This window comes from Nuphar pumila, chromosome 5, assembly GCF_984573655.1.
Source record: "Nuphar pumila chromosome 5, dmNupPumi1.hap1.1, whole genome shotgun sequence".
NCBI classification, from domain to species: Eukaryota; Viridiplantae; Streptophyta; class Magnoliopsida; order Nymphaeales; family Nymphaeaceae; genus Nuphar; species Nuphar pumila.
In genome coordinates this window covers 109,483,914-109,498,110 of record NC_143253.1, presented here as the reverse complement: position 1 = coordinate 109,498,110, position 14,197 = coordinate 109,483,914, and the positions used below count along the sequence as shown (strand labels likewise).

The 14,197-nt window shown below is 38.7% G+C and overlaps 1 protein-coding gene across 1 annotated transcript; it reads left to right on the top strand.

Moving 5' to 3' along the window:
* The first annotated feature begins 1,107 nt into the window (after positions 1-1,107).
* On the top strand, positions 1,108-12,942 carry LOC149838081 (nucleobase-ascorbate transporter 12-like). Its single transcript, XM_090006357.1, has 11 exons — positions 1,108-1,858; positions 1,961-2,058; positions 2,171-2,341; positions 4,850-4,950; positions 9,142-9,277; positions 9,460-9,510; positions 9,648-9,935; positions 11,155-11,389; positions 11,492-11,778; positions 12,184-12,406; positions 12,626-12,942. Exons 1-10 carry the CDS (start codon positions 1,357-1,359, stop codon positions 12,403-12,405), a joined length of 2,091 nt encoding a protein of 696 aa, XP_089862483.1. The 5' UTR covers positions 1,108-1,356; the 3' UTR covers position 12,406; positions 12,626-12,942.
* The last annotated feature ends 1,255 nt before the right edge of the window (positions 12,943-14,197 follow it).

Genomic DNA, 14,197 nt, shown 5'->3' with positions numbered 1-14,197 from the left:
AACTTACCTCTTGCCTCCATGAAGTCTCCAAGCTTCGGCTTGCACAAGGGACGATGCCCATGAGATTTGAAAATGTCACATGAAAATGTTTTTCCTAATAAGTAAAATTACATTAAAATATTAATCATTATACATGCCAAAGTCATCTCGGCATGTCATAGTGCATCCGATGCCATGCCCTTTAAGCTGCATGTCACCATACCATCGAGCAGCTGTTTTAAGATATTCATATTCCAATCATGCCAATATGGCAAGTGATATTACCATTCTTAACGTATGGCAGCAAAATTATGTTGTTTTTCAAAATATTGCCAATATTGAAGATTACGACGACAATGGCAGCCAATGATGAACTGGACCCGAGACGACCCCTTGATTAAGATTAGGGCGAGTCTACCCATTGTCTTCCACCACCCCATAAATAATTTTTATTTTTATAGGCAAGCTGGGGGGATAGGTAGACCCCACCACTTATACGAACTCACCATTGGGTTTTGAACTTGCAAGGTCTCAACACAAGTCTACGTGCACTAACTGCTCCTACGGGACAAGTGGAGCCCCCATTGGTCCATAAACATAATAATTGAATGTATGAGAGAGAGAGAGCCGAACTATAACCATCAACATTACGAAACAGGTTCAACCAATATTGAACCTACCAGATAACCCACCAGGCTCAAGACATGCCAAGGAGCCCAAAAAAAAGGAAAAAAAAAAGAGAAATGAAAAATGAAAAAAAGATAACAGAAAAACACAAAACAAAATGATGAACCTTATTTTCGTGGACGTGTATGTCATTCTTGGCATCAACATCCTGGATTTTCAACTAGATTGTAACTATATTCGACTGTATTAAAATATAAACCCATCCATTATTATCTATCCAACACCAAGCATGACGGTGATAACATTCAAAACCCCTCCTCACGATTTCTCTCTCTCAATATATTTTATACAATTGTTCTAGTAGGAATGCAAATGGGTTCGATTCAAGATCGAGGTTTTACAACATTTGATCACTTTCACACTAGCCACCTCTCTCTCTCTCTCTCTCCATCTTATTAGTTGTCCAATTTGGCGTTTATTATCCAGCTACGAGACACACCCGACTCAGTTGCAGCGGGTCACCACCAACGTCTCCCCCCAAGCCCATTAGCTGTCCTCTCTCTCTCTCTCTCCAACACGCACGCACGCACGCACACACACGTACATATCACACTCCCCCTCTCTTCCCTCTCATTGCATTGATACGATTCTCTCTCTCTCGTTTCACTCTCACTCCTGCAAGACCTAATTCCTGAATTAGATCTACCAGTCACGACACAATGGACCTCTAATCAGAACTCAAGGAAGCATATGGCCTCCTCCGGTCCTCCCAAGCGGGCTCGCCCCGGCCCATGGCCTCCTGCCAACGACACCACCACCGGCGGATCAATGGCCACCTCCTGGGCCAAGAGGGCCGGCTTCAAGACCCGCTTCTCCGGAGAGACCACCGCTAGCGCCGGCGACTCCGGCCAGATTATCGCTCCCCGATCGCAGGACAACGAGGTCCAGCCGGATCTGGAGTCCGGCCACCCCCGCCCGGCCCCCGCCCCGGCCGTGAACGGCGTCCAGGAGGCCGAGAAAATGCAGCCCTCCACCGCCGGATCCGCGCCGAAGAAGAGGCGGGATTCGGACGCGACAGCGGCACCCAAGACCGCCCCTTCCAACGGTCAGCAGCAGCAGGTCCGCGCAGATCCCGTTTCCAGACCGAGCCGGGACGACGAGCTCGACGCCGTCCCACACTCGCACGACGACGACGGCTTCCTTCCGCGCCACTCGCACATGAAGTACGAGCTCAGGGACACGCCCGGTCTCGGTAAATCTGGAGTTTCGTTTAGATTTTTGTTTCATCGGTTTCAATCTGAGATCCCAAAATCGCGTTTTTCTTCCCCCTTTGTTGATTTCCTTCGTTTTCCAGTGCCCCTTGTGCTGTACGGAGTGCAGCATTACGTTTCCATAGTGGGCTCGTTGATACTGATTCCCCTCGTGATCGTCCCGGCAATGGGAGGCACCAGTGTGAGTGTCTATTCCGTGATCTGTTGGCTCTTGTATCGTTCGAAAGTTTTCGTTTTGGTGCGTCGAATTGGTCAGATTGCTGGTTAATGGTGTTGGGTTTTGGTGGGAACAGGATGATACCGCAATCGTGGTGTCGACCGTGCTTTTCTTGACCGGTGTAACGACGCTTCTGCACACGCATTTCGGTTCGAGGTTGCCGTTGATACAGGGCCCATCGTTTGTGTACCTTGCTCCGGCGCTGGCGATGATCATCTCAGCGGATACTCAGGGGAGAAATGGAAATGTAGGTGTCATTGTTCCCTTGTTTCTCTTAAATCACTTCTCAATTCATCTACAATTTCGTTTTTGCTTCCTTTTCAGAGAAATCTCTTTGCAATTGCTAAGAGACATCTGTGTACAGGACTACTGAAGCTTCATAGAACTTCGACATCCGATAATCTTGCATAGCTTCTTTTCTTCTTTTACCATCAAGATGGTTCACTAACTCAACATTTCAAGTGCTTTTGCGGCCCCACCGTGGAAATGCAAAAGCGAGGCTCGTTTTTCTGGCAAATAATAAGCCTTGTTTTCAATGCTAATCCTGCCACTGCCGCCCCCACCCCCATGCTGAAGAGCCTCCTTCGGCAACAAGCAAATACAACCTTACAGAATTTAAGAAAATTTTTGTTTGGAATACTTGTCATGGCGCCGTTCAAGTTTGCACCAGGGACGATGAATTTGAGTACAGTGAATGTCTCTTTCCTGGTTTCAATCTGGAATGAACAATTTTATGAAGAAAGTGAAATGTGAGTTGCTTATCCAAGATTATGAGTTGCACATGATATGCATTGTGCCTTGTATTTTGCAATCATTCTAGCTTGATGAAGAACCAAATAGGAGTATCAATTTTTGAGAGGGAAAAATTCTAGGTTGGATTGGTTGTTCCCAATAACCACATCCTTCATTCGAATATATGATAAACTTAATGATGGTGAAATTTGTGGGTGAACATCTAGGACTGCAATGCTGGTTGTGGAGCCTCCCATTGTAGAACTGTTGCTTCTTTCATTGAGAAAGCGTCTTTGGCCAATGGTTTAGGTTGCCTAATGTAATCTGGAAACTTATAAAAGTTAAAACACCACCTGACATGACTTGATATGTGTTGGGTATATTAATTATATTCTTGTTTACATATCTTGTGGACAAAAATTGAGGCTGTCTGGAATTAGTCACCTCTAGTACTGTGCGTGTTGGAGTGCTAAATGATATTTATTATGCACATTTGTTTCTTCTTATGGTTGTCGATCACAAATATTAAGCAGATTGCCTTCATCATTTTTGGTAGAATTTCTTGCTGATCTACTAAATTGTTTCTTTGCTACTGCTCTGAGCTATCCCTTTATCCATTTTTTGATTTGTTGCTTCAGCGCTTTAAAACCCAACAGAATGAGTGGTCACTATGGTTAACTGTGAATACCCTTATTTGAAGAAAGTGGAAACACCAGATTTGTACCAGATTTGTGGTTTGGGAAAAAAAATGTCATTAGTACTCTAAGTTTGTCTGTATATAGTTTGAGGCGCCTGTGGGTTCAATTGGAATGGACTATATAAATTTGACCAAGTAATCTGTATGAATGGATCATCTATTTGTTTTCATGGATCCATTCACTTGCTAAGAATGCCATATGGTACTGCTTTTCAGGAAAAGAAAAAAGAAAGATAGACCAAATGATTTTCCAGAACATTTTGATGTTAAATTTTTTTGGTTATAAGCATAGTCACAGATATCCGTGATATTTTGCGATATTATTGCTGTATTTTCAGCAAACAATATTATAGGTAAAATATCTTGATATTTTGAAGATATCACCAGTTTGATAATATCATGATATTATCAATTATTGTTACTGTTTTTATTTATTTTCTATATCTTAAATGTGTTTTTCTTCTTTATTTTGTATTTTGTATTTATTACTTTTATTATGTATATATATATATTTATTATCTAAACATGATATTTTCTTAGTTATTTTTTTTATTTTTATATATTTTTATTTTTTTAAGCCCCGAGATTTGTCACCAAACCTATAATATCACGAGAAATAGCCTCGCCGAGATATAGCGGATACCGATATTTGTGACTATGGTTATAAGTTCCTTTTGTTTATATGTTTTCATATATCACGTGTATTTTGATTTATGATCTGATGTATTTTTTGTAGTTTTTATAATCAAAATCACCATTTCTATTTATCGGCTGGTATTTATTTTCTGGTTTTACCAACTAAATTTGCTTAGCAAATTATCTATCTGATCTTTCCACCAATAGTGTATACATATGTACATGTGCGTGTATATATATGTATATGTATGTAACCAACCGGGGCTCCGGTTGTCTGGTAGGAGCAGTGAGTGCACATCACCTTTCACTTGTACGTTGCAAGTTCAAATCTCAATGCTATGGTTGTATAACTGGTGGGGGTCTGCCTAACCCCAGCTTGCCTAAAAAAAATTGTATGTATGAGGGGGGTGTATCATTGAACCCCCAAAAAATCGGATGCGACCTTTAGTGGCGGTCACGGCCACCACTAAAGGTTATTTTTTTCCCAGGGCTTGTCCGGCGCTAAATCACCCAGATCGCGACCGCACGCCTGACGATCTGGGCGTTCAAGGATACTCTTCTTCTGTATTAGATGTATGTATATGTACATATACAGATTGATTCAGTCTCATATTTTGCTTCATATAGTCTTTGTTTACCTCCAAGCGGATTATGCATTGACAATGATCATAAGTTGCTACCTTCTTGCAGAGCTTCAAGCATATTATGAAGGAGTTGCAGGGAGCGATACTAATATCTTCTGCGTTTCAGATGATAATGGGATACAGTGGTCTGATGTCAATCTTTTTGAGGTTAGCTTTTCAACATGCTGTAGGCCTAGCAAAAGAAATTATGCACTGTTAATTGTGCTTCTGAGGTTTATTGGTTTACTCCTCCACTTGCTCAGTGTGCAATTTTTTTCTGGATGGTTGTGCTTGAGTAGTGAGAAATTTGACCCTGAGTAGAATGCCTTGCCAGTTTATAGTCATCTATTTGAAAACTGGGGTGGCCTTGGACCCCAAGGAGACAGGTATCCCTCAGAATATCAAGCAAAATGGTGTGAGTTTTGACTCCATATTAATGCCTGGCATTCATAGTGACCAAAAAATGATGCTGTTTCGGGAAATAACACATTATCAACACAATATTTTTTAAGTGTTACTGGATGTTATTTATACCCCTTGCTTTATTAACAAGTTGAATCCTAACTTCTAAAAATCATGTTATTAACCATATCTCTGTTATAGTTCTTTCATATAGTTAAAAATAGTTCATAAATATTCCACACATATATGCATGTAAATATGTAAAGTGCCAGAATAAAAAATCAATTTTCACTATCTTTTGCCATTACATTATTTGTGGTCTCTGTGCTGGAATTGGATCTCAAGCCAGACCAGTCCTCCTGAGCCCACTGCTGATATTTTGAATCCAAACATAATTTAAGTGACTTACAATCAGGTTAGGAGTTGTTGACATTATTTGGCATATTCCAATGCAAAATAAAAATTTCCATAATTTATTTAAATAACTTCTATTTGCTAATTTTCTGGAAACATTGTTATTATTTCTGTTTTTAAGGCCTGTAAGATTTTGATTGGCTGTTAAATGTCTTCACTATCATCTGTATTTTATCATTTCTTTGATTATAGGAAAGTTGACTTTGATTGCATGTAAATGTTGACTAGGTTGGCCTGATTGAAGAATTAAGTGAATCCATACATGCATGAGTCTATTCTAGAACTTCTGCTTCTGCTTTTGATGCTTATTTCCCTCTCTACTTACTCGCCTTTGGAAGACTCATGATGTGTCTCTCCTTCATAGGCTAGGTGGTTTCCTTCCTTCCTCATCTCCATCATGTCTGGAATTAACCATCATTGTCACACCATGTAGTTTTTTTCCCTTTGTCCTGCATCCATCTACGATATTAGCTCCCTATGTGTATACACTTTTGGAGGGATGTCCTCGTCATCCACCAGCCATGTGCTTAGGAAAAGCTTCCAATGGAGGGGCAGTGAAAATGTGTATGCTCCTGTGTCACATATGTATGGGTGTGGTTACAGTGTGTGTCATTAGTACAAAGGGTATGACAAAAAATTTATAAAAAGATTGCATACACACAACATGCAAAAAATGCACTCCTATGCTATGCTACTTGTTGCAAATGCTCTAGATGTGAAGTTATGTACAATCTCACTTGTGAATTTAAAGCATAAAGCATGTTAAAGGCATATAATCAATTAAGAAATGATGATCGCAGAAACAAATATGATGTCAAGTGTAAACTGCACATTATTTTGATCATACGATGGATTAATTGGTTGAGTGAAACTCAAAATCTAGTTGACCAATCCAGGAGTACCCATCACCGATATGAGTACAACAGGAGTACAGTAGCCTTGTAGAATACCCATGTTACATAGGTATGCTATGAGCTGTTCTTCAAAGAGAGACATGCCACTTAAAAGATAAAAATCAAAGAGCAGTGATTCATGCTTTCATAGAATGGGTTCTCTCTAGCTGCTTGTAGAATGTCAATGGTGAGGAATCTATGTTAGATTACAGAATATACAATACAAATAGTGCTAACATATCATTTATTTTGGCTTTTTGACCCATATTCTAAGTAACATTGTGTAAATGAACCAAATAAACAAGTAAAAGCAAGTAAGCTCCTAACTTTGTAATTGTGCACAGTCAATTTCCAGATCTAGGTTTCATTAGAACTTGGTTCTCTTGGTTTTCTTTTTCTGTATCTTTTCCTAGTAGTTTCGAAGAGAAGGAAGGTATTAGAATAACAGTAGGAACAGTCAAGCGCATGGTAATTGACTAAAGGCAGGCTACTGTAGGAGCAGGTTCAGGTTGGTTGATCATGGAACACTAGTCACCACAACGTGTATCATGGATTGGTAGCTGTCTAGATTGCCTAAGGATTTTGGGAAAAGAAAAATTTACAAAATCCACAGATCCACTTGGAATTGCTTGGTAGCTGTCTAGATTGCCTAAGGATTTTGGGAAAAGAAAAATTTACAAAATCCACAGATCCACTTGGAATTGCAGAATATCATACCCAGTACAAAACTACAAATGCATAAAAGACCAGCGCAAAACCACCTAAACTTTCAAACGCTTGTCCATCTCGGACAATACATTCTTTGGCTGTGGTAAAGCTGAACTGTGCATCTCATTTAAGTATATTTGTCATTCTGAGACGATCCAAAACATTCCGTCTTTGGTCACGGATTATGAAGGTTACTGTTTATGGGGAAGAAGTATGCTATGAATATATTTGAATGTGTCTTGGAGTCGGACCGATAAAGAATAAAATAATTGAATGCCATTTAAGATGGTTTGAACATGTAATACGAAGACCTCTCACGGCGCCTATGAGAAATGTTAACATGGTACAAGTATGAGGAGGCAGGGAAAGAGGAAGACCACTGAAGACATGGAAGGAGGTAGTTAGAGGTGACATGAAAGATTGTAAAGTGACCAAAGTTTTAGCTCTAGATAGACGGGAATGGAGAAATAGGACTTGTAAAGACGACCCATGTAGTTGTGATAAGGCTTGATGATGGTGATGATGAAGTATGCTATGAAGCCCATGACACAGGACAATGCCAAAAAATAAAAGGGAAAAAAGAAAGAAAACCTGGGATCATGCATTTCATGCAAGCACACCCATTCTTGATTTAGTTTATTTCTTACCTATAGCTTTATAAAACATATATAAACAAAGAGAACAAACAAGCATTGCTGTGTGTAACCTCTTGCAATTTATGGAAATATAAATGAAAGCATCCAGGCATGCAAGCTATGTCACACAGGTATGGGTGCGGCTGCAGGATATGACAGGATTTCTAAAAAGATGGATACGGGTTTATGGCCATATATATATGTCAAAATTCTCTACAATGGAGTTGTAGACTGTTAATACAAACTAAAGGTGTAAAGCATGGTAAAGCTGTACAATTAACTAGCTTAATAATCAAAACATATGTAGTTAACATTGATCTCTTTTGATCCCCAGTGTTATCTATTGATTGGATCATCAAATGGATAAAAATGGGTTGAATAAAGTCCAAAACTTAGTTTACCTATACCTGAATTTTCCAAGTACTAGTGTGGGTGTGACACGGTACGAGAGGCTGGTAGAATTACCCATGTTACATAGCACACAAGTGTTGAGTTGTTTTGGCAAGGTGCAACACTTATCCATGCAATAAAATCATCCACAAACGATGATGTGCTTGATTCTGTAAGAGGTGTTCAATAAATGATCTTGTATGTTTATGTGCATTTTTATGTCTTTCTCACGGAAATTTATTTTTTACTTATTTTTGCATGTGATAATTACATGCATATACAAGGTAACAACTATCACCATACATATGCATATGAAGTGACACATTCAAGTTCCTTTGGCTTGTCCCTATACTTGTTGACCTGCATCACTTTTCATATGTGATTGTTTTGTATTTAAAAGGACTGAGCTTCATATACCATCATTCTCTCTTTATAGATTAAATGCTTCTTAATTCATTATCATTTGCTAGGGCAGAGTCAATCCAGTTTCACAGAAGCTTATTCCCTTGATTATCCATCTTTGGGAATGAATTAATGGAAATCCACTCTTGAACTCTAGGTCAAGTTTTGGATTCCAAAATGCTATATTGAAAGGTTAATATGAAGGGTAACAACTAAGATCTTCCCATGATACCTCACGAAACCAGACAGTCATCTTTGTGGTATCTGAATCATCCAATTTTATAGTCAATGAAGAAGCATCATAAATTTGGTGGTTAATATCTATAAGAACTATGCTGCAATTGATATAAGAAAATATTTGAGGGCATAACAACTGTCATGTTGGTAAATCTGAGATAGTCTTCCAAGTATTGTGGTAGATATTTTCTGATTTCTCCACTTGTCTTCATTTATGTCTTTATTCTGGATAAACTCTGCACTTACTGACACTCTATCATGGATTATGCTCCATTCAGGTTGATCAATCCAGTTGTTGTAACCCCAACAGTGGCAGCTGTCGGTCTCTCCTTTTTCAGTTATGGATTCACTCAAGTTGGTAGCTGCCTTGAGATTGGTCTGCCTCAGATAATACTGGTCATCATATTCGCTCTTGTAAGTTTCAAGACTTTGATACTGCTTGTTTTCTTGTTATATTTGGACTCCAAGATGTTTATTAACTATTAACTATTTAATGCATTTCTTCTTGCTATTGGTTACATGTTACTTTTGTTTGTTATTATTGTCGATACAAACTGCATGTTCTAGATAGTGATTGGCGTTTTCCTCTGCTGCAGTATCTTCGTAAGATATCCATTTTTGGGCATCGGATATTTCAAATATATGCAGTAAGTCAATACTGTTCAACTGTAGTTCTCTTCATAAATGTTTGTTGACATCAAAGAATAAGAAAATTGTAACTATCCTTCATCTATGAGTTGAAATATCATGCTGTTGATTATTACTTAGTTGGCTATCCTTACAGGTCCCTTTGGGTCTAGCAATCACGTGGGCCTATGCCTTCCTTCTTACAGAAGCTGGAGTTTACAATTATAAAGGTTGTGATGTAAACAAACCTGAATCAAACATAGTATCAGAGGCTTGCAGAAAGCATGTACCAAGGATGAAGAGTTGTCGTGTCGATACTTCACATGTGCTTAAAACTTCTCCTTGGTTTAGATTTCCATATCCATTGCAGTGGGGTACTCCTGTCTTTCATTGGAAGATGGCCCTTGTGATGTGCGTAGCGTCCATAATTGCATCAGTTGATTCAGTAAGTTTCCATTTCCTTGCTTAGTAAACAGTGCACTGGTTCTGCATCTGTTTTCTTTTTCTTCTTTACAGTATCTTTTTTTTTTCTTTTGAATAGAATTTTTGTATGATGTCCCTAAATGGTCATTAAGATTTAGTCTTTACAGTTCATCATTTCCTTGTAAAGCGTCAACATTTTCAAATCATAACTTTGTTCGATGCGGATGCATGAGTTTTTGAGTGATAGCTGATTTATGTCATTTAGTTTAGGTAATTTATTTCTTCTTTTATTCATGTATGCTTGAATGAACCCTTAGTTTAGTTAAGCTACTTGGGCAAACCTTTTAGAACTTGTTGATGGTGCAGAACATGGTTTTCCTGTTCTCCTTTCAAGTGAACTTACTTATTTTTAAATAATGCCTTTATGATCATCCACAAAACATGTTCTTTTTGGGCAAAGTGGATTTGGTCTGTTTCTCCTGGCCTTAATTGCTAAGAGCCTGGTTCTTAGCAGTCAGCAGATGTTCTTATAAATTTATGGACTATGACATAAGCAGGCTGTTGGGCCTTGTATTTAATTTAGGTCTAAGTTGTTACCTAGATCTTTTTGTGTGAGTTATATTGTTCATGTTGAGCTGGAACATCAAGTAATAAAATGTTCTGTTTATGTTTTTATTTTCAGATAAAAGTTTATGATATTGCAAATCTCTAATTTACTGCCTTGGGTAAGAACTTATTATTAGCATGCCATCTTGCCATCTTTTCCATGCTGGTTGGGTACTATTTTTTTTATTTTCATTGCATGATTTTATGATATAAGCTATAATGGATTTTAACAAGTGACATCAAAGCAATGTTAGTTTTTGTGAAGATCCTCGTCGAGAATATAGGTTAGTTGTCCATTATTATAGAAGAGCTTGCAAAAGTGAGACATTCACACTTTTGGACTACAAATTTTGTCCTGGTGCTACCTTTTCCCTGAAACTATTGTTTGAAGTGATTTGAAATTTGGTTTAGGAAAATCACTATTCCATCCTTGTATTCCTTGTTTTCTGAGGATGTCTTTATTACCTAAGAAAATTCTCTTTTTCTGGCATTGATAGTTTTGCATCTCAATGTGCTGTATAATCTCCTTCTAACATCCAGTATGAGGGCTTGCAATTTAGATTGTGAATTGCAACCTCACAAAGTGTTCCCTTATTGCTTTCCTAGTGCTGAATGAGTTTGATATTTGGATGTAGGTTGGATCATATCATGCAGCCTCTTTGTTGGTGGCATCAAAACCTCCAAGTTCTGGTGTTGTAAGTCGGGGTATTGGTCTGGAAGGTCTGTCAAGTGTCCTAGCTGGCCTTTGGGGCACTGGAACTGGATCATCGACCCTAACTGAGAATGTGCACACTATTGCTGTGACTAGAATGGGCAGTCGAAGATCAGTTGAATTAGGAGCTTGCATCTTGATAATCTTATCTCTGATTGGTACTTGGTTTCCCTTACTCCATGTTTTCTTATTGCATTTAGTATTGAGAAATCACCCAAGTTTTAGTCAATAATTTAACACATTTATCTGTTGCCTGGCAGGTAAAGTTGGAGGGTTTATTGCTTCAATTCCTCTTGTCATGGTTGTTGCTCTCCTTTGCTTTATGTGGTCCATGCTTACAGCACTAGGGCTTTCAAATTTACGATATAGCGAGGCTGGAAGCTCTAGAAATGTGATTATAGTTGGACTTTCTTTGTTCATATCTTTGTCAATACCAGCTTACTTCCAGCAATATGGAACCGTGCCAAATGCTAATCGTTTTGTGCCAAGTTATTTTCAGCCCTATACTGTGGCATCTCATGGACCATTTCACAGCAAGAATGATGGAGTATGCTTCCTTTTGTGTTCCTCTGTTTTATTTGTTTTTTATTCCTGTTTTATCCTGTTTGAAGTGTTGGAGGAAGGTGTGTGATTCTTATCTAATCACCTTGTCTTTAGCATCTCATTAGCATATGGAAGTATTAATTGGATCTCGTTCATATGAGCATCTTTCTTCATCGTACAATGCTATAGCTTGTATATGCATGGTTATGCTCAGACATGCACATGCAAATTCGTGAACCATGCTGTTCGTATAAATGTGAGCTGCTGCATAAATGGTCACATGCAGCAGCACACAAGCATACAGCAATCTACTGGCATCCATACATATGCATGTGGCACTAAAGTAGATATAATGAACATGTTCACTAAACGTAAGTTCCTGACTCGTTCTTTTTTATCGCTTACACAGGTGAACTATGTACTGAACACATTGCTCTCATTTCACATGGTCATTGCATTTTTGATAGCTGTGATTCTAGACAACACTGTCCCTGGCAGCCGCCAAGAACGTGGTGTATATGTGTGGTCTCAAGCGAAAACAGCAAGGAGGGAGATAGATGTTGCCAAAGATTATGAGTTGCCTTTCAGATGCGGTCGGGTTTTTAGATGGGTTAAATGGGTGGGCCTATGAGGTGAGCTCAATGGTTCCATTGTGATTTATGTTATAACTAAATCCAGGTGATGGCAACTTGACCGAATTCCTTGTTTCATCGACAGCTTTATATTTTGGTTTCTTAATTTTCTGGTTTTCTGTGAAAAGACCACCACTCTAAATGTGTGTATTACTTTGCTTGTTCAATGTTCCTAGTAGATGAGTGACTGAGATGGGCTTTCTTCTCTTTGTTATGCAGAGTCGAGATGAGCTGAAGTTTTCTGTTATCACTCGATGGAGGCAGTGGGTTTACAGAAAAGAAAGGAATGGGTGGGTGTACGATAGTTGTACGAGTATGAGCTCATCACGGTAAAAGGAAGAGAGAAACGGAAAAGAAACGCTGTAATTTTAAGAGATTTTTGAGTTGCTTTCTTGAAATTACACAAGCGTTATGTGAAGGATAAAGATTCATGAGCACTGTTTGCTTGAGTTTTTGTAAATGTATGTGATTGCCCTGTATGAAAATATCTTGGACCCTCCACCTTGGGGTTTTTTCTGTGAGCATGGCTTGAATCATCAGTGTCTTTGTTCATTTTTCAGGGTTTGAAGTGACTCAGTCACTCAGGACTCGTCGGTTCTACGTTAACCAGGCTGACTAGGGTGGTCTCTTTAATAAAAAAATGACACCTAATTTTGCTGCATATGCTGTGAAGCTTGTGTTGAAAAGCCTAGCAATCTATATAACCACAGTCGGACTGGAACCAAATAGGATCGACCAAAGTGTCAACAAATATTTGTCACGGTACCTTTAAGAGGACAAACCGTCTTCTGCGCCGACCCAGTTGGAAATATGCGAGTTAAGCAAAGATGCGTGTCCTGACTTTGTTCTTGAACAAGGATTCAGCTTAGGTTGTGTGTTGACTCAGTCACCTGCATGGCTGCAACAGCTACGGTTGTTTCGGTGCATTTGCTCAAGTTTGACTTGTGTCTGCATCACCCTAAAAGGGGTCTTGCATAGTGGGATGGTGCTTAGGCCACTAGAAGGGTGGTTTGGGTTCAAATCTCAGTCATCGGTTTCTTGTTGATAAAAAATTTGAAAGTTTTGAAAAAAATAATTTACCAGAATTTTGTGAAATTCTTTTTGAAAGATGTGAGGATGCCGTTTGCAAGTCTTGACCGTTTTTTTTAAAGAAAGATAAAGTCAAAATAAGTTTTGCGATCTTTGTAATTCAAAGCGCACTTATACGGATTCAAGAATGCAAATAAAATGAAATGTGTATAAGCATCAATCAAAATATTAAATAAAATCAAAATAAACAAACAAATGATCTGAAAAGTACTTTTTTCGGACTTGGAGGTCCGTTTTGGTTTTTTTTAGACTCTTTTTGGTCCGTTAGGCACAAGGGTTCTTCAATGACTTTGAGATAGAGTGCAGGGTAGGCTTGAATAGGCTTCTTCTACCAGATCAGGTATGTGGTTCCAGATGACCAGACTTTAGGGTTGGACTCCTATTTATAGAGTTTTTGAGCGAGATTCAGATCACTAGATTTTCAAATATGGATCCATCCTAAATAGGTTCATGTCTACCTCAAATGGGGATGACTTATCCAAAAGATTCCAGCTCAAGATGAAAGTTCATCCGAGAATAATATTTTTTCTTGAAAATGGTTGAGATCGAATATGAATAAGCTAAATGACTTATCCATACATTCATTAACGAACGACAAAAGAGTTTTGCTATCCCCAAAGTTGGATGTATCGGGATGTGACGATATTATGTTGTCATCCCCTAAGCTGGATGACACCAAGTGTGCCGTCCTCAAAGCTGGAC

What these genes read in the sequence shown, in the direction of transcription:
- LOC149838081 (XM_090006357.1), top strand. Translation starts at nt 1,357, where the DNA reads ATGGCCTCCTCCGGTCCTCCCAAGCGGGCTCGCCCCGGCCCATGGCCT. An exon ending in TGGTCATCATATTCGCTCTT is followed by an intron (nt 9,278 to 9,459) that starts GTAAGTTTCAAG and finishes CCTCTGCTGCAG; the next exon opens with TATCTTCGTAAGATATCCAT. An exon ending in TTCACAGCAAGAATGATGGA is followed by an intron (nt 11,779 to 12,183) that starts GTATGCTTCCTT and finishes TCGCTTACACAG; the next exon opens with GTGAACTATGTACTGAACAC.